Here is a 22,246-nt window from a genome sequence, read left to right on the forward strand (position 1 = left end):
CTTATTAATGTACGTCATACATAGTCGGGCAAATTCTTTAAGGGTGGCCCCAGAGTCGAGACCATCTGGGAAGTGAACCTAACAGAATGAAGAGCCCTTTCCAATCATTTCAAATAAATGATTAAATGAATAAATTAATTAATCTTAAGGGTAAGGGGGAGCCTTAAACCAGATATTCAGCAGGCTTCCACACAGAAGAAAATCTTTTAAGAGGGTGTTTCAGAATAAAGATTTAATCCACACTGAAGAATATCTGCTCTAGAAAATAACCTTACTCCATTATCAGCTTTTCCAGTATTCGCAAAAATTTCAACTGCTTTCATATCATTATCCACGTACTTACTACTTATTGCCACATTATGTAACAATGACTCATGACTCATGTACTTCACTATCAGCCATGAACATAACCAACCAGGCAGAAGGTAAGTAAGAAACCAAAAGATTTTAACAAAACTTTAAGCCAATAAGATCCAACTGATAAGCACAGGACATTCTACCAAACAAAATACATATGCTTTTCAAGTGCATATGTGAAATTTCCAGGATATCATGTTAACACAAATTCAATCTCAAAATCGAATAAATCAGCATGATAAAAATATCTCTGACCACAACAGGATGAAAAAAAATTAAAAGAAACACTGAAAAAAAATCAAGAAATCTGTGGAAATTAATACAATTAATATCTAAAAGAAATCACTGGTGCTGTAGCACAGATGATAAAGCTGCCACTCTAGCTGCTCACATGGTCACTGATACGAATCCCAGCTGTTCTACTTCCCATCCAGCTCCCTGTTATCATGCCTGGGAAAGCAGCTCTTGGGCCCCTGCATCCATGTGGGAGACCTGGAATAGGCTCGTGGCTTCTAGCCTGACAGGTCAGCTCTGGCCCTTACAGTCATATATATCTCTCTATACCCTCCTCTATACTCTCACTCTGACATAATTTCTTAAAAACTTAAAAACAAATCCCTAGACAAATCAGAAAATAGTATCTAAAGAGATGAATTTAAAAAATGTATAGAGAATCAAAATACTTGAGACACAGGAAAGAATAAGGGGGAAATTTACAACTATGATTATTACATTTTTTTCCTTGTCCTAAATTATTATCATTTTATGATACAGTTCCATAGGCCTTAGATTCCTCCTACCCGACTCCTCCAACATTGAGTTCTCCCACATCATTACAACAGAACAGTTCCACATAAGTAGCCATAAGTCCATCATTGTGAACATGGACAACAGCAGAGTGGAGCATCCCATTGTCAAGTCAGTTTCACTGAGAGTCCATCCTCAATCCAGAAGTTAGAAATGCACACTGCACTATATCTTCACATCTGGACATGGCAGTCTCCACTACACAGTCACTATAAATCCCCCCAAGTAAAAAGTCACAACAAAACCAACAGAAAGAAAAACAGAAATTTGCAATGCTATGAAGTTTAACAACATGCCACTGGATATTACAGTCTCCATTACACAGTTACTATACATCTCCTTAAATGAAAAGCCACAAAACAAAATCAACAGAAAGGGAAAAAATGAAATGTACACTACCATGAAGTTAAACAACATGCTACTGAATGACGAATGTGTTGCTAAAGAAATGAAAAAGAAAATCAAGAACCTTCTTGAAGAAAATGATGCTACTGTATCATCTATGAGTATTGAAGAATTTGAGGAGAAAAAAGTTGTTGAAGAAATGGAAATAAAAACATCAAAATCCATGAGATATAGTTTCCACTGATCTTTGTTGGTGAGATGTATCTCATGTAGGCAATAGATAGATGGCTTTGTTTTTTTAATTCAGTGTACTAATCAATGACGTTTGATTGATGAGTTTAAACAATTTACAATCAGGGTTAATATAGATTGGCAGTAATTTGGTCCCGTCATTTAGCAATGGGTTATTCATCGATTTAGTCTTCTGCTGTTATTTTACTGGGATGTTCCAGAGACACAAAGAAAGAATGCTAAGGGAGAAATTTACAACTATGATTGTTACATTTTAAAAAATTTCGTATTAAGAACTTTTACAGTTTAAAAAACTGAAATCTAGAAGAAAAATATATATACAGGCTAGACTAGAAACAGACAATACAAAATTAAATCATTGAAAGAGTTGGTTTACTAAAGAGGCCACAAAACTGATCAAAAAAACTAAACTGAGAAGACTAAAATAACCAAAATATTGAGATGAAAACATTACTAAAAATGCCACAGAAATAAGGATTAAACAACTAGTTAACAACTAGACATGAAATGAAAAAATAGATAGAAATGAAAAAATTCCTAGAAACCAACTAAACAACTATGAAGGAGCAGCAAATAAGGTGATCAAATTGATCATCCAAATCATAACCCTTCCCTACCACCAGCTGTATTTTACCAAAGAAAAATGGTGTGGCCACCCAGGACAACAGTGTAGCAGTTCCCCCAAAAACTACAAACAGAACTACCCTATGGTCAACCAAGGTCACTCTTGCATTGGAAAGCAGAATGATGATGGCTACCAGAGATTAGAGATCCGGGAGAACAGGAAATTACTTAATGGGTCTACAGATTCGATTAGGGAAGGTGAAAAGAATTTTGGTAATGAAAGTGATAACTTTTTCAGCAATATAAGGAGCTAATATCATGGACTGCGTATTTGAAATTGGGTAAGATAAATTTTGTGTAAATTATCACACACAAATTTCAAGTGGTGCTACAATAACTGATCATTTAACCAAAAAAATCTGATAAATTACTTCAAAGACAAAAAATTAACTTCAGATAGCTTACAGATCTTCTTGGAAAGGGCAAAACTATTTCTAAAAAGAATGGAAAAGATGTTTTCAGGTAGGAAAAAAATCGTTAAGAAGCAAAAACCATTAATCATGAATTAAAATATTAGTAAGTTTAGATTGAAAACTTGAATCAGAATGAAAAATGACAAAATAAAGAATGGGAAGACATCTACAAAACATGTCCAATAAACAACTATCAACCCTTTACTTGAAATGCTTAAAGAATCATATTCATGATATACAAAACCCACTATGAACAATTTCTTATACCCTGAAGAAACATAAACGGACAATAAGCATGTGAACAGGTACTTCAGTGATTCACGGAAATACAAATTAAAATCTTGAAGTTCCACTATATATCCAAGAGATCAGCAAAATACAAAAGCCTGAGAAGTGAATACAGCACCAGAAATTCTGATAGTAGCAATGAGACCACAAACTGGCATAATTATTCTGCAAAACAAAGTGATGTTAATTTGCAAAATCCAAGTTACATATTCTCTATCATAACTCCATTCTATGCAGATATGAAACTTTTGCACATTAATAAATGTCCAAGCAATATTATCAAAGAGTAAAAATGCCAAAATGTATATAAAAAGAACGAATATATATGAATATAAATGAATAAAACATAGTAAAAAGACCTAATGACAAAGCAACATTAACTACACATAAATCATACATGTTGTTAAGAGTCATTAAAAATTACCAAAAGTGTGATTCCAAGCATTTCAAGTTTCTGATTGGTAAAATTAACTATATTGTATAGGGACACATACAGGATACAAAACAGTGATCTTTATGCTTTAAATTTTTTACTTATCTATTTTATTTGAGGGATACAGAGAGACAGATAATTTTTTGGTCTGCTAATTCACTCTGCAAATGCCCACAACAGCCAAGGATGGGTCCCCGCAGAGGCTGGGAGTTTGGAACTCAATTCCGGTTTCCCATTCAACATATGCTGCCCATCTAGCTCTCCCTGTTTGTGGGAAAGCAATTGAGGACAGCCCAAAACCTTGGGACCCTGCACCCTCACGGGAGACCCAGAAGCAGCTCCTGAATCCTGGCTTTGGATCAGCTCAGCTCCAGTTGTTGCGGCCACTAGGGGAGTGAATCAATGGAAGGAAGATCTTTCTGTCCCTCCTCCTCTTTGTATAACTGACTTTCCAATAAAAATAAACAAATCTTAAAAAAAAAAAAAAGGTCTGCCTAATACAATTTCCCAAAGGTAAATTCAATTGCAAGGATTCCTATTTATTCCCCAAAATTAGGACTTAAGAGATCAGTATACCAATTAAACTTTCACTATTCATTCTGTTGCAATTTCAACTGCAATACACAATAAATGCAAAATTATAAATGTTTCAAAGAAGAAATTAAAATAGTCAATATGAAAGATATTTCTCCTGTTACTTTCTGACTCCTCAGCATCAATTTGCCCACAGGTGGTAAAATACCCCACTTCAGATTATTAGAACCCTAAAACAATTCATTAAACAATCCCCGTAAATTGGTATAGAGACCAAGATACTCTCACACAAAAATTAACTTACCTTCCACAAGCAATTTGAGTAACAATGCTTCCCATAAGTTCAAAAACTTTCCTTGGATTTATTTCATGACTAGTCGAATTATGACCCAACTGACCATATCCTCCAGCTCCAAAGGTAAACACTCCTCCTTCCTTAAAGAAAGAAAAAGAAAAAGAAAAGAAAATGCATTGTTAAAAAGCTTGAGAAAATCGACTGACCTACAGGGCCTGGAACAGTAGCCTAGCAGCGAAAGTCCTTGCCCTTGAATGAACTGGGATCCCATATAGGCACTTGTTCATGTCCTGTCTGCTTCACTTTCCATCCAGCTCCCTGCTTGTGGCCTGGAAAGCAGTCAAGGACGGCCCAAAGCCTTGGGACCCTGCACCCGCATGGGAGACCTGGAAGAGGATCTGGGCTCCTGACTTTGGACTGGCTCAGCTTCAGCCATCGTGGCCACTTGGGGAGTGAGCCAGCAGACAGATGTTTCTCTTTCTGTCTCTCCTTCTCTCTGTATATCTGCCTTTCCAATAAAATAAATAGATCTTAAAGAAAAGAAAAAGAAAATAACTAACCTACGGAAAAAATGTCAAAAATTAAATGAACTCAAATTTTTTTTTACTGTCTTCAAAATTTACCAGATAGATGACAGCAGGCTGTTTCCAACAGTTTTTCTTTTTAAAGATTTACTTATTTTTATTGTAAAATCAGATATACAGAGAGGAAGATTTTCCATCTGATGATTCACTCCCCAAGTAGCTGTGATGACTGGAGCAGAGCTTATCTGAAGCCAGCAGCCAGGAGCCTCTTTCAGCAAGGTCCCAAGATTCTGGACTGTCCTCAAATGGCCACAGGCAGGGAGCTGGATGGGATGCGGGTCCACCAGGATTAGCACCTGTGCCCATCCGGATCCGCTGCATATGAAGTAAGGACTTCAGCTGCTAAGCTACTGCACCAGGCCCACTTTCCAATAGTTCTTAAACAGAATCAGACCATAGGCTAAACATACTGACATGTATGTTAAGCATTTAATGGCATTTTCACCATAATGAATTCATCAGTAAAAACTTATTAATAAATTACTTCTATGCATTGCTTTTCACACAACACCTTGTTTCACAGGTGCTTCCCCTTTCCCTTTCCTGGGATATGTTTAAAACAAAGTAAAGTATTAGAGGACTAACGTAAACTTTGGAAAACACATCATTTTACTCACAAGTATCTTCAAAACACATACTGCTGACAAATGTATAAAAACACAATACTGTTTTCACATCCGCAAAAAAAATTAGTATTACCCTAATATTCATGTAATGCCTAAATTGTCCTGCTTACTATTTTACAGCATCTTAAAAAGTGGATGTCCTGTTGGAGATACTGAAACAACTAAGCAGGCCCAAGGAGGTATGACAATCTAATCCATTCTTGTTAAGCTTACTGTACTTTCCCTGAATCCATTATTTCATCAGGGAGTAAAAATTGTGATTTTCCAAATATAACCATTTCTTCTAACTGTTCCAGTTGGAAATCTTTTGTTAAGAACAACTAAACTCTGAAATATAACGCTCAACGTCCTGGTCTGGTAGCTTAGCGGCTGGGGTCCTCGCCTTGAATGTGCCAGGATCCTATTTGCGTGCCAGTTCTAATCCTGGCAACCATGCTTCCCATCCAGCTCCCTGCTTGTGGCCTGGGAAAGCATCGAGAATGGCCCAAGGCCTTGGGACCCTGCACCCACCTGGGAGACCCAGGAGAAGCTCCAGGATCCTGGCATCGGATTGGCTCAGCTCTGGCCATTGCAGCCACTTGGGGAGTGAATCAGTGGATGGAAGAACTTTCTCTGTCTCTCCTCCTTTCTGTTTATCTGACTTTGCAATAAATAAATAAACAAATCTTTAAAAAATATAGTAATGCTCAAATGAAAGATAACTATTTTTTTCCTATTTCTTCTGAAAAATGTTATTCTAACAACTTCCAAAGGTAAGCAATGTATTTTGTTTGAACTAATACCACAAGAATGGAAGATCAGTATGAACTCACAAAATTATTTCGTCCATTTTTGCAATTATTATTTTTTTTATATTCACTGAAAATGCCTTCAGATTTGTCTTGATTGACCCTAGTAATCTTTGCTTTTCTGTATTATTAAATACCTAAAGTTATCCTTACACTTCATTTTTGCCCCCAGACCATGAAGCCAAACTTTTCTCCAAGAACACTGCTTTGGTAAATACAAAAAAAAAAAAAAAAAAAAAAAAAAACCCATAACTATAAATAAATAAAAACAAGAATACTGCTTTGTTTTGATGGAGAAGTATACTAAACGAAACATGCTCATCACTTCGAGATTGCACATGGGGTATTACTAGGACTTTGCAGTGACTATAACAAATACCAACACACTATTTGGAAGGAGAAAAACAAAGTCATATTAATATCTCACTCAAATTACAGCATTTAAACTTAATCCCTACAGTTTTCCACTAACTGCTTTATCTTAAGCTACAAATACCATAGTTTCAAATGATATAACTGCTGATTGCTTAACCCTAATACATCTTTTGGGTTTGTTTTTAAACATTTATTTGTATTTGAAAGGCAAATTTACAAAGGGAAGGACATACACAAAGATCTTCCATCCACTGCTTCACTCCCTAAAAGGACCCACTGGCCAAGATTGGGACAATCTGAAGCCAGGAGCCCAGAACCTCTCCTGGATCTGCTATGTGGTTTTGGGTCTTCCTCTGTTGTCTTGCCCAACCTGGACTATGGGTGGCCATCTAGCCTAGTGGTTAAATCGTCGCCTTGCATGCGCTAGGATCCCATATAGGCACTGATTCATGTGCTTCACTTCTCATCCAGCTCCCTGCTTGTGGCCTGGGAAAGCAGTAGAGGTTGACCCAAAACCTTGGGACCCTGCACCAACATAGGAGACCCAGAAGAGGCTCCTGGCTTCAGATCAGCTCAGTTCCAGCTTTTTTGGTCACTTGGGGAGTAAACCAGCACAGAAGATCTTTAAAAAAATCTTTAAAAAAAAAAAATCTTTAAAAAAAAAAAAAGATACTATCGGGCCCAGCACAATGACCTAGCAGCTAAAGTCCTTGCCCTGAATGCGCCAGGATCCCTTATGGGCGCCAGTTCTGGTCCTGGTTGCTCCACTTTCCCATCCCGCTCCCTGTTTGTGGCCTGGGAAAGCAGCTGAGGACAGTCCAAAGCTTTGGGACCCTGCACCTACATTGGAGACCTGGAGGAGGTACCTGGCTCCTGGTTCCAGATCGGTGCAGCACCAGCTGTTGCATTCACTTGGGGAGTGTGAATCATCAGACGGAAGATCTTCCTCTCTCTGCCTCTCCTCCTCTCTATATCTGACTTTGCAATAAAAATAAATAAACCTTTAACCAAAAAAAAAAAAAAAAAAAAAAAAAAAGATACTATGTCCCAAACTGGAATGCCTAGAATTAAAAACCGATGAAGGCAAACCATAGTAAGCAGCACTGAAAAGTAAAGCAACTGGAGAACTGGATTAAGTTCTTGGCTCTAGCTGACCAAGTCCCTTTCCATGGGAGCTTTTTGGTGAATGAACCAACAGACTAGAGCCATCTCCTGGCCCAGTGGCTAAATCCTTGCCTTGTATCCACCAGGATCCCATATGGGTGCCGGTTGGTGTCCTTCATGCCTTGGCTGCTCCATTTCCCACCCAACTCCCTGCTTGTGGGTTGGGAAAACAGTTGAAGACGGTCCAAGGCCTTGGGACCCTGTACCCACAATGGATACCCATAAGAAGCTCCTGGTTTCAGATCGGCTCAACTTTGTTGTGGCCACGAGGGGAATGAACCAGCAAACGGAATATCTTTGTTTTTCCTTCTCTCCCTGTAAATCTGGCCTTCCAATAAAAACAATTAAAAAAAAAAAGCCATCTCCCCAACCCATGCCACCCCAGCCTATGCTATTATTCTGTTATGTGTCTCTTTGCCTCACATAATATTTTTTTAAAATTAAGATGAATGATTATTTGAAAGGCTAAATTTGAAGACTTGTTAAATTAGTTTACCACACAAAATTAGTTACCAGAATATTCTCTATTTTGTAACCTATCAATATAAATAAGACTTTAGTACCTACATTTAAAATTTGAAAGTATAATCAACAACGTATGGTAATAAAATCAGCAGGGACAGTAAGATTTCCTTATTAAAAAGGCAAAGACTATGAAATATTTAAAATTTACACAATTGGTAATATTTTATAAATGCCTTGAGTTCATTAAATTTCACAATGACTAACAACAAATCTTGTCAGACTAAAATTCAACAAGAGACGAAGTATAGAATTTTTAAATTATGTTTATAAACTCAAATTATGCAGAGCTTTACAATACAAATGAAATTAAGACAGAATGGTAAGCCTGACAAATCAAAGTAGATGATTTTATTAAAACTGTAGGAAGTATTTCATATGAAATTAAAAAACTGAACAGTGACTAGACTACACATTTCATTACATAAAAAGATGAAAATTCAGGTAAATTATTTTAAAAAATAAACAGTAATCTATAACTTTATCCCCCAAGTAATTTTTGTTTTGTTTTGTTTATTCCCCAAGTTATTTTTGAAACACCAAAAACTTAAAGCTTTAATATGAACATGAAAACATTCAGCAATTTAAAAATAACCACTATAAGTAATAAAGCTTTAGGAGTACAATACCTTGGTTAGTGCAGCAGTATGATCTTCTCCACAACAAATATAAACTATTTTCTGAGATCTTAATGACTTTAGTAAATTAGGAACATATCTATCTGTAAATTCCAAAAAGAAATATTAACCATGTTTTTAAATTAAAACTCTTGTAATATGTGTTTCCTTTACAACTTCCTAAGCTCAATAAACAGCAGTAATGAAATAATTTTCACTGTAACATAATTTTTTTTTTTACAAGCCTAACCTGGGTATCCAGGCCTACCTATCCACCAATTGCAATAAAAGTAAAACCAGTTTTTTTTTTAACACTTTATATACCAATCTGCACGAGACTTAGCAAATAATGAATTTCAAATCTGCTTAACTGCTTCAAATTTTCTTTATACTCACATCAAGCTTTCTCCTGACTTTGTGATTATTATGCTCACAGAATCCTACTTAATAGACTAAAAATTAATAGTTCCTATTTTTGTAGCAGGAATATATTCTAATATGCCACGGCTGCTTTTATATAAATTTTTTTTTTATTCTGAGAATTTCTGTCTGTTGCAATTATTGCAATTACTTCCAACTTTATAAAAAAATTTCTGTAGGTCAAATACCAGCATTTAACCTAACAGAGTTATGAAAAGTAAATTCCAAGATATCAACTGTTTCAAGCAGGCATAAATCTTTATTTAGATTCAAAATATATTTGCAAAACTCTAACATCACTCTTAAAACAACTGAAGATTAATTTAAGAAATAACATCATTTAAATATTTTAAAATAAAAAATTTGAAAGAACAATGCTTCAACTTGCTCCCCTAGAATAATTTCAGCTTTGTTTCACTGATGGTGGCCAATAATAAAACACTAGTTACCAAACCAAACTTTAAGTAATGTTTTCAGATTACTTTTTAATGAATACCCAACATCATTTCATTCAGATATATTTCCCAAATTTTATGAAAAAAGGAGTAATTTGTTTTCTCACAATTCTCTAAATTATTTTCAACAAATTAAAATTTTAAATTAACATTCCATTACCATCTCTCTACAAAAACAGATATGGGTATAACTTTGATACATAAGAAGCACTAATGCATCTAAAATGATCATCTTTCAAAACTATATTTAAACTGCAAATAATGACAACCTACCATTTTCATCGTTGAGACCCAATTGACCAAATTTGTTGCGTCCCCATCCAAAGATAGCTCCAGAAAGAGTCAGTACAAAACTATGGGCTCCTCCTGCAGCAACTTGCATGAAGGGAATTCCAAGCAAAGACTTAATCAGCTGTGGTGAAGTCTGCTTTTTACAGTCAATGCCTAAACCCAACTGGCCATATTTATTCTGTCCCCAACAGAAGACTTCACTTGCTGAAAAACAAAAACCACAGAACTTAGTATTTTTCTTACACAAAAAAAATGTATTTGAAGATCTATATTCTTGGAGATTCTTCCTTTAACTACATAAAAAAATACTCCATAGCAATTAAATTTATTTCTTAAATACAATAGCTAGAAAAACATTCTGTATTCCTACACTGGTGAACGAGTGACCCACATTGCTAGCATATAATCTCACCTCAATATATTCCTCAACAATGAACTCTTTTTTTGAAAGATTTTTTTTTCTTAATTGGAAAGGCAGATATACATAAAGAGGAGGAGAGACAGGAAAATCTTGCGTCCAATGGTTCACTCCCCAAGTGGCTGCAACGGCTGGGGCTGAGCCTATCTGAAGCCAGGAGCCAGGAGCTTCTTCTGGGTCTCCCAGGGGGTGCACAGTCCCAAAGCTTGGACTGTCTTCCCAGGTCACAGGCAGGGAGCTGGATGGGAAGCAGGGCCACCAAGATTAGAACCGGCACCCATATGGGATCCCGATGTGTTCAAGGCGAGGACTTTAACCGCTACATTATCGCACCAGGCCCAATGAACTCTTTAATAAACCTCATCTCACTTTTATCCTAAATTGTTCCCAAAAGGCACTCATCTAAGCTAAAGGCTTAAATTATTAACTATATACTAACTATACTGGAAATCTTATCACTGGTCAAGGCTTCTCTTGGCCAGTAAGCCTATTTAACTCAGTTTACCACACACCTATACATGGATATTTCAGAGGCAAGTCAAATTTATCATGACTCAAAACCTACCCTACCATATTTGGACCTCTTTTCAAATGTTCCTCACTATGGTAAATGATATTATACTAACAATTGATCCAATAGCACAAGACAAACTTAAGGAGTTGTCAATAATATCCCCCTCTGCTTACTTCACATAGATCCAACCAATCCACCAAGTTATATACCTCTCTTACAATTTTCTTTTCAAAAAAAAGGTATAGGGGGCCTGGCGGCGTGGCCTAGTGGCTTAAGTCCTCACCTTGAACGCGCTGGGATCCCATATGGGCGCCGGTTCTAATCCCGGCAGCTCCACTTCCCATCCACCTCCCTGCTTGTGGCCTGGGAAAGCAGTCAAGGACGGCCCAAAGCCTTGGGACCCTGCACCCGTGTGGGATACCTGGAGGAAGTTCCTGGATCCTGGCTTCGGATCAGCACAGCATCAGCCGTTGTGCTCACTTGGGGAGTGAATCATCGGACAGAAGATCTTCCTGTCTCTTCTCTCTGTATATCTGCCTTTCCAATAAATAAATAAATCTTCAAAAAAAAAAAAGGTATGGGGATCAGTTCTGTGGCATACCATGTTAAAACACCATCTGAGTGTTGGCACACTATGTGAATACTGTTTTGAGTTCAAACTGAAGCACTTCAATTCAACCTACTGCTAATATGCTCAAGAAAATAACAGAGGGCAGCCACATGGGAGACCTGGAAGAAGTTCCTGGCTCCTGGTGTTAATCTGGTCCAGCCACAGCCACTGTAGCTATTCGGGGAGTGAACAGGTGGACAGAAGGTATCTCTTCTTGCTCGTATTTCAAATACATCAAACTTTTAAAAATGTATGAAAAACAATTCATTCAGCACCACCTTACTGGTTTCTGTAATAGTCAATTCATTACTTTTGTTTCTCATTGCCACTCTTGTAATTTCAGACATTTACTCTTACTGTAAATCAACTAATATTAAGAGGATAATTTTTTAATTGAACTATAAAGTAATATATGCTTAAAAATAGTAAGCTTGTAGGCTTGCCACTGTGGCGCAGCATATTAGCCATATCTATGACACTAGTATCCCAATACAGAAGTGCTGATATGAGTCCTTCCTGCTAATGTGCCTGGGAGAATAGTCTATCATATAATTACATATTATTACATATGTTTTACTTCTATAATGGTTAGTAGTGAGCTACATATTATACCCTGTGGTATATCCAGCTCATAGTAAAACGCTCAAAGAAACATGAAATAACAAATACACTACCTACAGCATAAAGCTGAAGAAGGCTCAAGGCAAAAAAAAAAGGTAACTTATTGAAATTAGTAAAAATTAAGTTTAAATTTATGTTGAATCTAGCTATCAAAATATCAAAGCTGAAGGCAAATCAACCACCAAGAATACACAGTGATGACATGTTCTCCACTGCCTCAGAGGTCCAAATTCCTTAATATGACTTTCAGACTCTTCGTAATAGACTTCAGTCTTGTCTTTGAGCTCAACTGAAGTTTACCTCTTATATCCATGAAATATCTATGTAAAAGTACTTGCCAATATTCCAATATAACATTCCACTGTCTTAACACTAACTCTTACATCACTCACTTCTCCAAGCCTTAATAAATTCTAATCTTTCAATATGTCTATAAAATACCAGTACCTGCCTTATCTTATAATCTACCAATTACAACTCTCAAAACTTTAGACTTTGATCTTGATCCAAACAATATGTATTTTTAGAGCATATTAAAAGACACCTGCGCCACACTGGAATGCCTGTTTCTAACTCCAGCTTCTTGCCATTGCAGACCAGGGAAGCAATAATGATGACTTACGAAACTGGATTCCTGCCACCTGTATAGGAAACCTGCATTGTCTTTCTGGTTCTGATTCTAGCCTCACCCCAGTCACAGCTACTGGGGAGAGAGAGAGAGAGAGAGAGAGAGAGAAAGAGGGAGGGAGGGAGGGAGGGAGAGAGAGAGAGAGATTGATTCTCTTATTCTCTGTGCCTAACTACCTCTCAAATTAAAATTAACATTTATTTGGACATCTGCTTCTTCCAATGAACTATGTGGTCCCTAAAATTGCATCTTTAAAAAATTTTTTTATTTTAATCGGAAAGAGAGGAGGAAAGACAGAGAAGAGCTCTTCCATCCGTTGATTCACACCCCAAGTGGTTGCAACAGCCAGAGCTGAGCTGATCCAAAGCAAAGAACCAGAAGTCAGGAGCCTCTTCTGGGTCTCCTGTCCAGGTGTAGGGTCCCAAGGCTTTGGACCGTCCTCTACTGCTTTCTCAGGTCAAAAGCAGAGAGCTGGATGGAAAGCAGGGTCACTGGGACATGAATTAGTGCCCATATGAGAACTTTAGTGGCTAGGCTACCATGCCAGGCCCCTGAAATTGTTTCTGAAAATTTCTGTGATTCCCTTACAGTTCTAGCCCAGTGTTTTCCTCACAGTAGGCCTCACTTGGCACTTAACATATAAAATAGTTAACAGAACTGCTAAAAAAAAATCTTTTTATGGTAAAAACAAACACACACCTCCTTACAAACCTCTTTAAATTTTTAGCTGATCTGAGGAAATTAAATCAATACAAAGTGAATACAAAGCTAATTACGTCTCTAGCCACTTACTATTTTATACATAAAAAGTTGTAAAATTAAATGAGATTAACGAAGCAACCTTCATAACCTAGAAAGGAATACCTTATAATTGTTTAGGGAGAAACGAGATATAAAAAGCAAATGTATATAATAAACAAAATTTACACCATTCACAATGAAAAAAAAACCTAGGAAAAATCTAACACAAGATATGTCTCCTCATGAAACAAAATTCTAAAGAGAAAAATTAAAAGGAGACTTAAGCAAATGAAGTGCTATGTCATGTTCAATAATAAAAATATTCAGATAGGAAGTTTGACATAGCAGATAAGGTGCTGCTTGGGATACCACTTACCATTATCAGAATGTCTAAATTCAAACCCAGACTTTCTAATCCCACCTCCACCTTTCTGCTAATGTGTTCCTGGGAGAAGGGCAGGTCACATCTCAATTAGCTGGTTTCTATGACCCAATTCGAGAAACATGGATTGAATTCCTGGCTCATAGCTTCAGGAAAACTATGTTTTTGTTTTTAATCAAAAGTAGTGGTTAAAAGACTAAATACTGCATTTTTCTCAAAAATTAGACAATGCAATCCCAACCAAATTCCCAGCAGTTTATTTGATGTGGTACAGGGAAAAGAAGGAGAAGGAAAAGGAGTGGGGCAACCTTGGAAAAAAAATAAAGCTAGAGAATTTTCAGACCAATTAAAGGACCAAATACTAAAGCTTAAAGAAAGGAAAACAATGCTTACCTTTAGAAAGTGCTAGTGAATGATAATAACCACAAGCAACTTGTACTATCTGGATATCTGACAAACTTTTAATATTCCTAGAAATTAAGAAGAGAGCAGGGTAAGTCAATTTCATTTAAAAATGGATTTCAAATAGTGCTCACTTATACAATTTCTTGACCAACTACTACTTTCAAGTACCTTACTGATGTAGCAGGGAATGCTATTTTTTTTTTCCCACACAAGCCCAATTTTATTCTAAAATCAGCAAACAAGATTTAGATAAGGAAAAATTGAAGGTATGATGCAAGAACACCATGAAAATATTTAAAAGCAAAGTGAACTATCCTCACATTTATAGTTCTCAGAACTTATTCAAGACATTTTTAATAAATGAAAAAAAAGGTAAATTATCTTTAGCTTAGAGAATTAAACTTAATTGTAAAATAAATAATTTGTCTAAAATGGATGTTTTGCCTAGTTTAATACACATTTCATCATGTTCCTTAGGAATACATTGGGATCCCCGTTTTCCCAATGTACAAATCAGGCAATCTATCCTTTTAAGTTACTCTTCTGCTAATATCTGAGTGATACTCTTTTTAACTAGGCAAGCTATCACTCACATTTACGGTGATCACTAATGTGCTGTCATCTTGCATTCTGTCCAGATACTTATAATGTTTTCCTCTTACTTTTCTGCTTTCCATACTGCAATGCAATTCTAAAATTCCATTTTTAAAAATTACACAAATCAACTAACTTTATATAAGAATCCCAGCATTTTACAAACTTCCTTTCCACCTGGTCATTCTACTGTTTCCCCTGAATGTTTTCAAGAAGGGTCAGCATTGTGATGCAATAGGTTAAGTCACTGTGGTGCCAGCATTACATTCTAGAGTGCCAGCTACTCTACTGATCCAGCCTCCCGCTAATGTGCCTGGGAAAGCAGCACCTGGGTTCCAGCAATCCACAAAGAGACACAGCTGGAACTCTTTGCTCCTGGCTTCAACCAGGGCCCTACGTGCTGCAGTCATTTAAAGAGTGAACTAGCAGATGAAAGAGCTCTATCTTTTTTTAACAAAAAAGTTCAAGAAAAAAGGAGAGTCAGTGCTGTGACACAGTGTACTAAACTGCTGCCTGCAATGTTGGCCAGCCATCTCATGTAACTGATGGCTTCACACTCAGTTATTCCATTTGATTCAACTCCCTGCTAATGGATCCAGGGACCGCAGCAGAAGGTAGCCCAAGTACCTCAGCCCCTGGGAGCCACATGGGAGACTGGGATAGAGTTCCAAGCTCACAGCTTCAACCTGGCCCAGCCAAGATCACCGTGGCCATTTGGAGAGGGAACTAGCAGACAAAAGAGCTCTCTTTCTCCCTCTATCTTTCTTCCAAATAAAGTTAATCTTTGAGGGAGAAAAAGGAAGAAAAAAAAAAGGAAGGAGAGGGGAGGAAACAATGAGTTTCTTGTTTCCCTTTACCTGCTACTGCCACCTGACCTGATTTTGCCATATGAGATTCCGAAGCAAGTTCTGACCAGAGTGCCGATACCCATGATTTTCAGGAGGCAGCTTCAGCAAATCAAATTTTGAGCAGGAAAAACGAGAGTTACTCTAATTCCATATTGCTATATTTATATTTAATTTTATTTAGTGGATTTATGTTCTTAATTATAAAACCTGAGAGTTATACTGCTACAATTTAGCAAAATCCAACAAATTAGCAGGATCCAGTGTATCTGCAAATTTTCAGATGTAACAAAATGCCATTTTTCTACAATAGCAGACCCAAATATTGGCAATGCAAAAGTGGAAAAATACAGGGACATGTGCAGCCGTGAGGTTACTTAATATTTACTGCTGTTATTTATGCAGGCTAGACACATTATACATTGACTTGTTCACTTTACTCAAGTATCAAAGGAACAATTATTCAGGCATCAAGTCCAATTTAAAAGACCAACTATAACATTTCAAAGCTGTCCTCATAGCACCCTTTTTCCCCTCTGCCATACAGATCACTACTAACTAGTAGTGTACTTATGCGTTTTATCTTTGTCTTCTCTGCTAAACAGCTATTTTGTAGCTTACACCCATACCCATGGAAATTACCAGTGTCTATTTTAATACTTGGTAAACAGTATGAAATGTATAGAATTGTTAAAGGATAAAACTGTAAAGTCTTGAAGGCTTTAGTATTAAATTAACCCATTTGTCCCAAGAAAGTAAATACCAACAAGTGTTAGCAAGCACTAGTTTTATCCAGTAAAAGTAATCAAAATTTAAGAAACAAGGCATTGATTAATTTGCCACCAAGGCAGTAATTTTCTGGTTCCTAAATAAGCTAAACTTATCTAATAATTTCAGAAAAGCCTTTATACCAACTCTTTTTCAGCTTTGAAAAATTAAGGCTAACAACTAATCTAGTCTCACTCATTAATATTGTTTGGAGAGCAGTATTGTGGCATGGGGGGTAAAACTGCCACCTGTGATGACATGTGGGCACTGGTTAGTGTCCTAGTTGCTCCATTTTCAATTCAGCTTCCTACTTATGTCCTGAGGAAAAGTAGGGGTAGGTGAATAAAGTATTTGGGCTCCTGCCACCACGTGGGAGATCTAGAAGTTACTGGTTCCTGGCTTCGACATGGCCTAGATATCTTGACCATCTGGGGAGTGAACCAATGCATGGGTGATCTCTTTATCTTATTCTTTCAAATAAATAAATAAACCACATAGTTGGTTACTGCCACTTCCGTGACACCCAAACAGAATTCCTATCTGCCAGCTAGTGCTTATCCCAACCCCAGTTAATGGGGTCATTTGAGAATTGAACTAGCAGATGGGTGCACTCATAAATGCACACACTCTCAACCACTATAGTTGTCTCACATTTCCAGCTGCCTCTCAAATTTAAGAAAATTAAAACATAAAACAAGACAAAATTAAAAAACTCCTGGGGGCTGGCACTATGGCATAGCAGGTAAAGCCATGCCACCTATAGTACCAGCTGAGTCCTGGATTCATCACCTAGGAAAACAGGGGTAGAAGGCCCAAATGCTTACATCTCTGCATGCACAAAGGAGAATGGGATGAAGCTCCTGGCTTTTGGCTTTGGCCTAACCTAATCCTGGTCATCTCAGTCATTTGGAGACTGAGTCAGTAGATGGAAGATCTCTCTCTGTAATTCTGCCTTCCAAGTAAATCTTTTTAAAAATTTCTTAATTTCTAATCTAAAGTGTTAATTTTCAGATGCTACAAAATCAAGCATAAACTATGTTTAGAACTAAGTATCAAGAAAATCAATTTTATTTTTAACTAAGTTAACTCAATTCAGTCAACTCTAGCATAGAAATAGGTATACACCATAGGGATCATTATCATTACCATATTTTACTATGTATGTTCAAGAAGCAGAACTTTTAAAACATAAACCATAATTTAGTTGGAAAATTGTATGAAACATGTGCTTCCATGTACATTAAAAATTAAAATTTGGCTTAACTTTTATTGTATGTAAAAGTAAGGGCCTGTGGAAAGTACCTGGCCTAGATGCTGATTAGGACACCAGCATCCCCAATGCAAGTATGAATTCAAGGACCAGTGTGAGACTCCACTGCTAATATGCATCTTAGTGGCAGTATGTGATCCCTCAAACAGTTGGGTCTCTGTCACCCATGTGGAACACCTAGATTGATTACCTGTCTTCCAACTTCAATCTGGCCCACTGCCACAAGTTTGCATATTTCTCAGGAGTCAGTCAATGGATGGTAGCTCTGTCTTGTTTTACAAATACCTATGGATAATTTGTTATTCCTCTAGCACTTCAAAATCATCATGCAAATTGGAATGTACAGTGATGGAGTGTGGGTTCTACCATATTCAGATGTGAAGACACAATGCAACATGCATCCCTACTTCAAAATAAAAGATGGACTCCCAACATAAATGTTGGAAATAGACTGACATTGGTATGTACCAGCAATGTTGAGGCACACTTAAATAGCAGATTAATAGAACTGTAACTCCTTATGAAGGAATGGACTCTTGTGAGATATGGGGAAAATCGGTCAGGGGGGTGGAAAAAAGGGAGAATCCCAGACTACACAGAATTGTACCATATAAATCAAAATTTTAAATAAAAAATTTTTTTTGTTTAGTAAAAATTTTAAAACTAATAAGTTTCAGAATAACTTAAGATCAACAGCCCTTCCAATACTGTTTTTGTTGTGATCCATGCATTTTGATATTTTGGTTTTTACTTTCATTTTTTCAAAATAGTTTATTTTCTCTTATTAAATTCTTCATTGACTCATAGGTCACACAGTAGCACATTTTCTAAGAATGTTTTTCATTTTCTGTTTTATTTCTTCATTGACACATTGGTTATTTGGTAGCATGTTATCTAACTCCATGGTATTGTAAATTTTTTTTAACTTGATTCCTGTTGTTTTTCATTTATGGGAATATATAGTAACTCTATAATAGAGATTTTGTATCCAGATGTGAAGATATGCTGCAGTATGCATCTCTGCTTCCAAATTAAAGAAGGACTCCCAATAAGACAATTGGATGTATCCTGACAACAGGATGCTGGACTGTCTGCCATTGTCTGTACCAGCAATGTCAGGACACACTTGAATAGTAGACTGATGGTCTTATGACTGATTACGAAGGACTATACTACTGTAATAATATGGGGGAAATCAGTTGGAGGGAGGGAGTTTGGGGAGAGGGTAAGGGAAATCCCAGAGCCTTTGGAACTGTGTCACAAAATCAAAAATAAAATAGAAGCAAAGGGAAGGCAAGTTTATCTTTGTGCAAAAAAAATTATAATATGCATTTTCCATGAATTTTCAATCTCTCATATGCATACATCACAATTCAAAACAATCTATTCTGAAAAATATTTGAAGTTAGAATAGAAATGCCTTCATTCATAAGACACAATTAACAAAGATGTTTAGTACATACAAAAACAACAGAGATGTTTAAACCAAGTAATTCAAGTTGTTGTTTATGTTTCTATCCAGGTAGAACAAAATCACAAAAACAATTTGCTATGAGCATCCTTCAAATAAAATTTTCATGTACTAAAATCTTCCTGGGGTCAGTGCAATAGCACAACTGGCTAATCCTCCATCTGCAAGCACTGGCATTCCAAGAGTGTTGGTTCATATCCTAGTTGCTCCACTTTTGATCTAGCTCACTGCTAATGGCCTGGGAAAGCAGTGGGACCCTGCACCCACGTGAAAGACCCAGAAGATGCTCCTAGCTGTGCTTTGACTCAGCTATAGCTGATCAGTGAATGGAAGATCTTTCTGTCTCTCTTCCTCTCTGTAAATCTTTCTTTCCAATAAAAATTACTTATAAACTATCTTTCTTCCCACTGTTCTATGTATTACTAAATTCTTTATACCAGAAGTGAACAGCAACAAAACTTTTGTGACTTATGAGACTAATAAAAATAAATTCTAAAATTTGCCATGGAAGATTCTGAGAATACTGAATTAGAAGATCAAACATTTAAGTCCTTTGCTACCCTACAACACAATTATTTTTTTTAATCTTAAGTTAAAAATCCGGGCCCAGCGGCATGGCCTAGCGGCTAAAGTCCTTGCCTTGAACGCACCGATTCTAATCCTGGCAGCTCCACTTCCCATCCAGCTCCCTGCTTGTGGCCTGGGAAAGCTGTCAAGGACGGCCCAAGGCTTTGGGACCCCGCACCTGTGTGGGATACCCGGAAGAAGTTCCTAGATCCTGGCTTTGGATTGGCACAGCACCCGCTGTTGTGCTCACTTGGGGAATGAATCATTGGATGGAAGATCTTCCTCTCTGTATATCTGCCTTTCCAATAAATAAATAAATCTTTAAAAAGAAAAGTTAAAAATCCCATTTTTACAACAATTACTTATGGGAAAAAAAGCAGCAGAGTCAGTAACATGAATTCACTGCTTCTGAGAATGCTTTCTATTTCTAGTTAATTACCATCTGATAGCTACTAACTACACTCTCAAAGAAATAAAGATTGACTAAAGCAATTCAGTTTACTTATGGAAAATACTCTTCACTCAACAATACCATCACTAAGGGACATCAGAATCATACAGGAATTTTGAGTTGATTTTTCCTTTTCCCCTTTCCTTTCCCTGCCTTGCCTTGCCTTTCCTTTATAAAGGCAGAGAGAGTGACAAGAGAGAGATGGCAGAAGTAGAGAGGGAATGAAAGATTTTCCATCTATGGATTTACTCCCAAATAACCATAATGGATGGAGTTGAATCAGGCTGAGTCCAGGAGTAGAGAATTCCATCCAGGTTTCCCACACAGGTGGCAGGGGCATAAACATTTTCCAGGCCATTTGTGGGAGCTGGACCAGAAGTGGAGTAGCTGGGATTTGAACAGCCACCCCACACTGGGATGCCAGTTTCGCCAGTCACACAGAGAAACTTAACCTCGTGCCATGCCACAAAACCAATCGTTTTGTTTATTCTTAGTTACTTAAAAACAAATAGGAAATTTTTATTTTAGGGACTGTTGTGGAATGTGGTTATATGTTAAATCAGGAAAACACGAATATGATGCATTCTAGTCTTACGTATGGTTCATTAATAAAACAAGCATAAAATGTCAAACAGCTTCTATCGTTGCTTTTAATATCCAAGAGGTTACACATCATTTCTTTAAATAAAAAATATTTCCAATGTTAAAAACAAACTGCAGGGGTAGGACATGAATGGGTAACTAGCTTCTGATCCGGGCCTGCCCCAACACTAGCTATTGCAGCACTGATCCAGTGAACCAGATAGAAGGGTTTTTTTTCCCTCTCTCTGGCTCTGTCACTCAGCCTTTCAGATAAATAAACATTTATTCATAAAGAAAAAAAATACATTTTTGTTCCCTAGAGAAATCTTTTGTCCCTATCACTATTACTAGCAAGAAAAGAAGAGGTGGAAGGGGAACCAATGTTATGGCAGGTAAACCTGCCTCTTGCAGCGCCAGTGCTGACATCCCCTACACATGTCAGTAAGTTTAGTCTGCTGCATTTTCCATCCAGTTCCCTGTTATGCAGAAAACTGCCAAAGTGCCTGGGTCCCAGCAAACAAGAGGGAGAGGTGCCTGGCTTCTGATTAGTTCAGCTCTGTCCACTGAAGCCATTCGGGGACTAAATCAGCAAGCGGAAGATCCATCTCTCCTTCTTGAACTCTTGAACTTCTTGAAGAAGCCAGAATTATAAGACTATAAATGAGAACTATTTATGTGTCTAAAAAACCTGAATATTGAAATTTTTATATTTTCATTTGTTTTTAATATTAAGCAAATGTGTATGACAAGATTGACAAGGCATTATTTTTTAATTTTGAAGTAAATTCTTTGAGTTAATGGTTACATGAACTATGGTCTCTGCTGTAAACAAATCAAAAATGACTGAACTCCATTTACACTGTGTTGGACTTCTATAGTAATTGGAAATAATAAAGACTAAAGAAACAAGTTAAAGAAAATTATGCAATCAATGAGTATTTAAAAATATTTAGCTGCAGTATTCAATATAACAAATATTGGTTTATCATAACATATCCCCTTAAGAGAAAATTTATAATAAAATGTTTTCCCATTCCTTTCTTTACAAACGTAAGATCTATTAATTATGGATAAAATATTGAGCACATAAAAAAACAATGTAAATTGAAGACAAGATTCTACCTAGTGAACTTTTATAGGACTGAAAAGAAATAACCAGATGTCAATGTTTTCATGGTTACAGTAAGCA

General features: G+C 36.8%; 1 protein-coding gene across 8 annotated transcripts in view; it reads right to left on the minus strand.

The window, feature by feature from the left end:
* Positions 1 to 22,246, minus strand: part of HERC4 (HECT and RLD domain containing E3 ubiquitin protein ligase 4) — a 136,028-nt gene that overhangs the window by 45,286 nt on the left and 68,496 nt on the right. For 7 of the 8 annotated variants that reach the window (XM_040975835.1, XM_040975837.1, XM_040975834.1 and 4 more), the window contains 4 exons: positions 14,498 to 14,574; positions 10,173 to 10,394; positions 9,037 to 9,128; positions 4,358 to 4,488 (listed from right to left, as the gene is read on the minus strand). In XM_040975835.1, the coding sequence (XP_040831769.1) occupies positions 4,358 to 4,488; positions 9,037 to 9,128; positions 10,173 to 10,394; positions 14,498 to 14,574 (522 nt within the window). The remainder of the gene's footprint in view (positions 1 to 4,357; positions 4,489 to 9,036; positions 9,129 to 10,172; positions 10,395 to 14,497; positions 14,575 to 22,246) is intronic. The other variant, XM_040975841.1, reaches the window with a different exon arrangement.

This window comes from Ochotona curzoniae, unplaced genomic scaffold (assembly GCF_017591425.1).
Source record: "Ochotona curzoniae isolate NIBS_2020 unplaced genomic scaffold, NIBS_Ocur_1.0 contig_2692, whole genome shotgun sequence".
In the NCBI taxonomy this organism is placed as follows: domain Eukaryota; kingdom Metazoa; phylum Chordata; class Mammalia; order Lagomorpha; family Ochotonidae; genus Ochotona; species Ochotona curzoniae.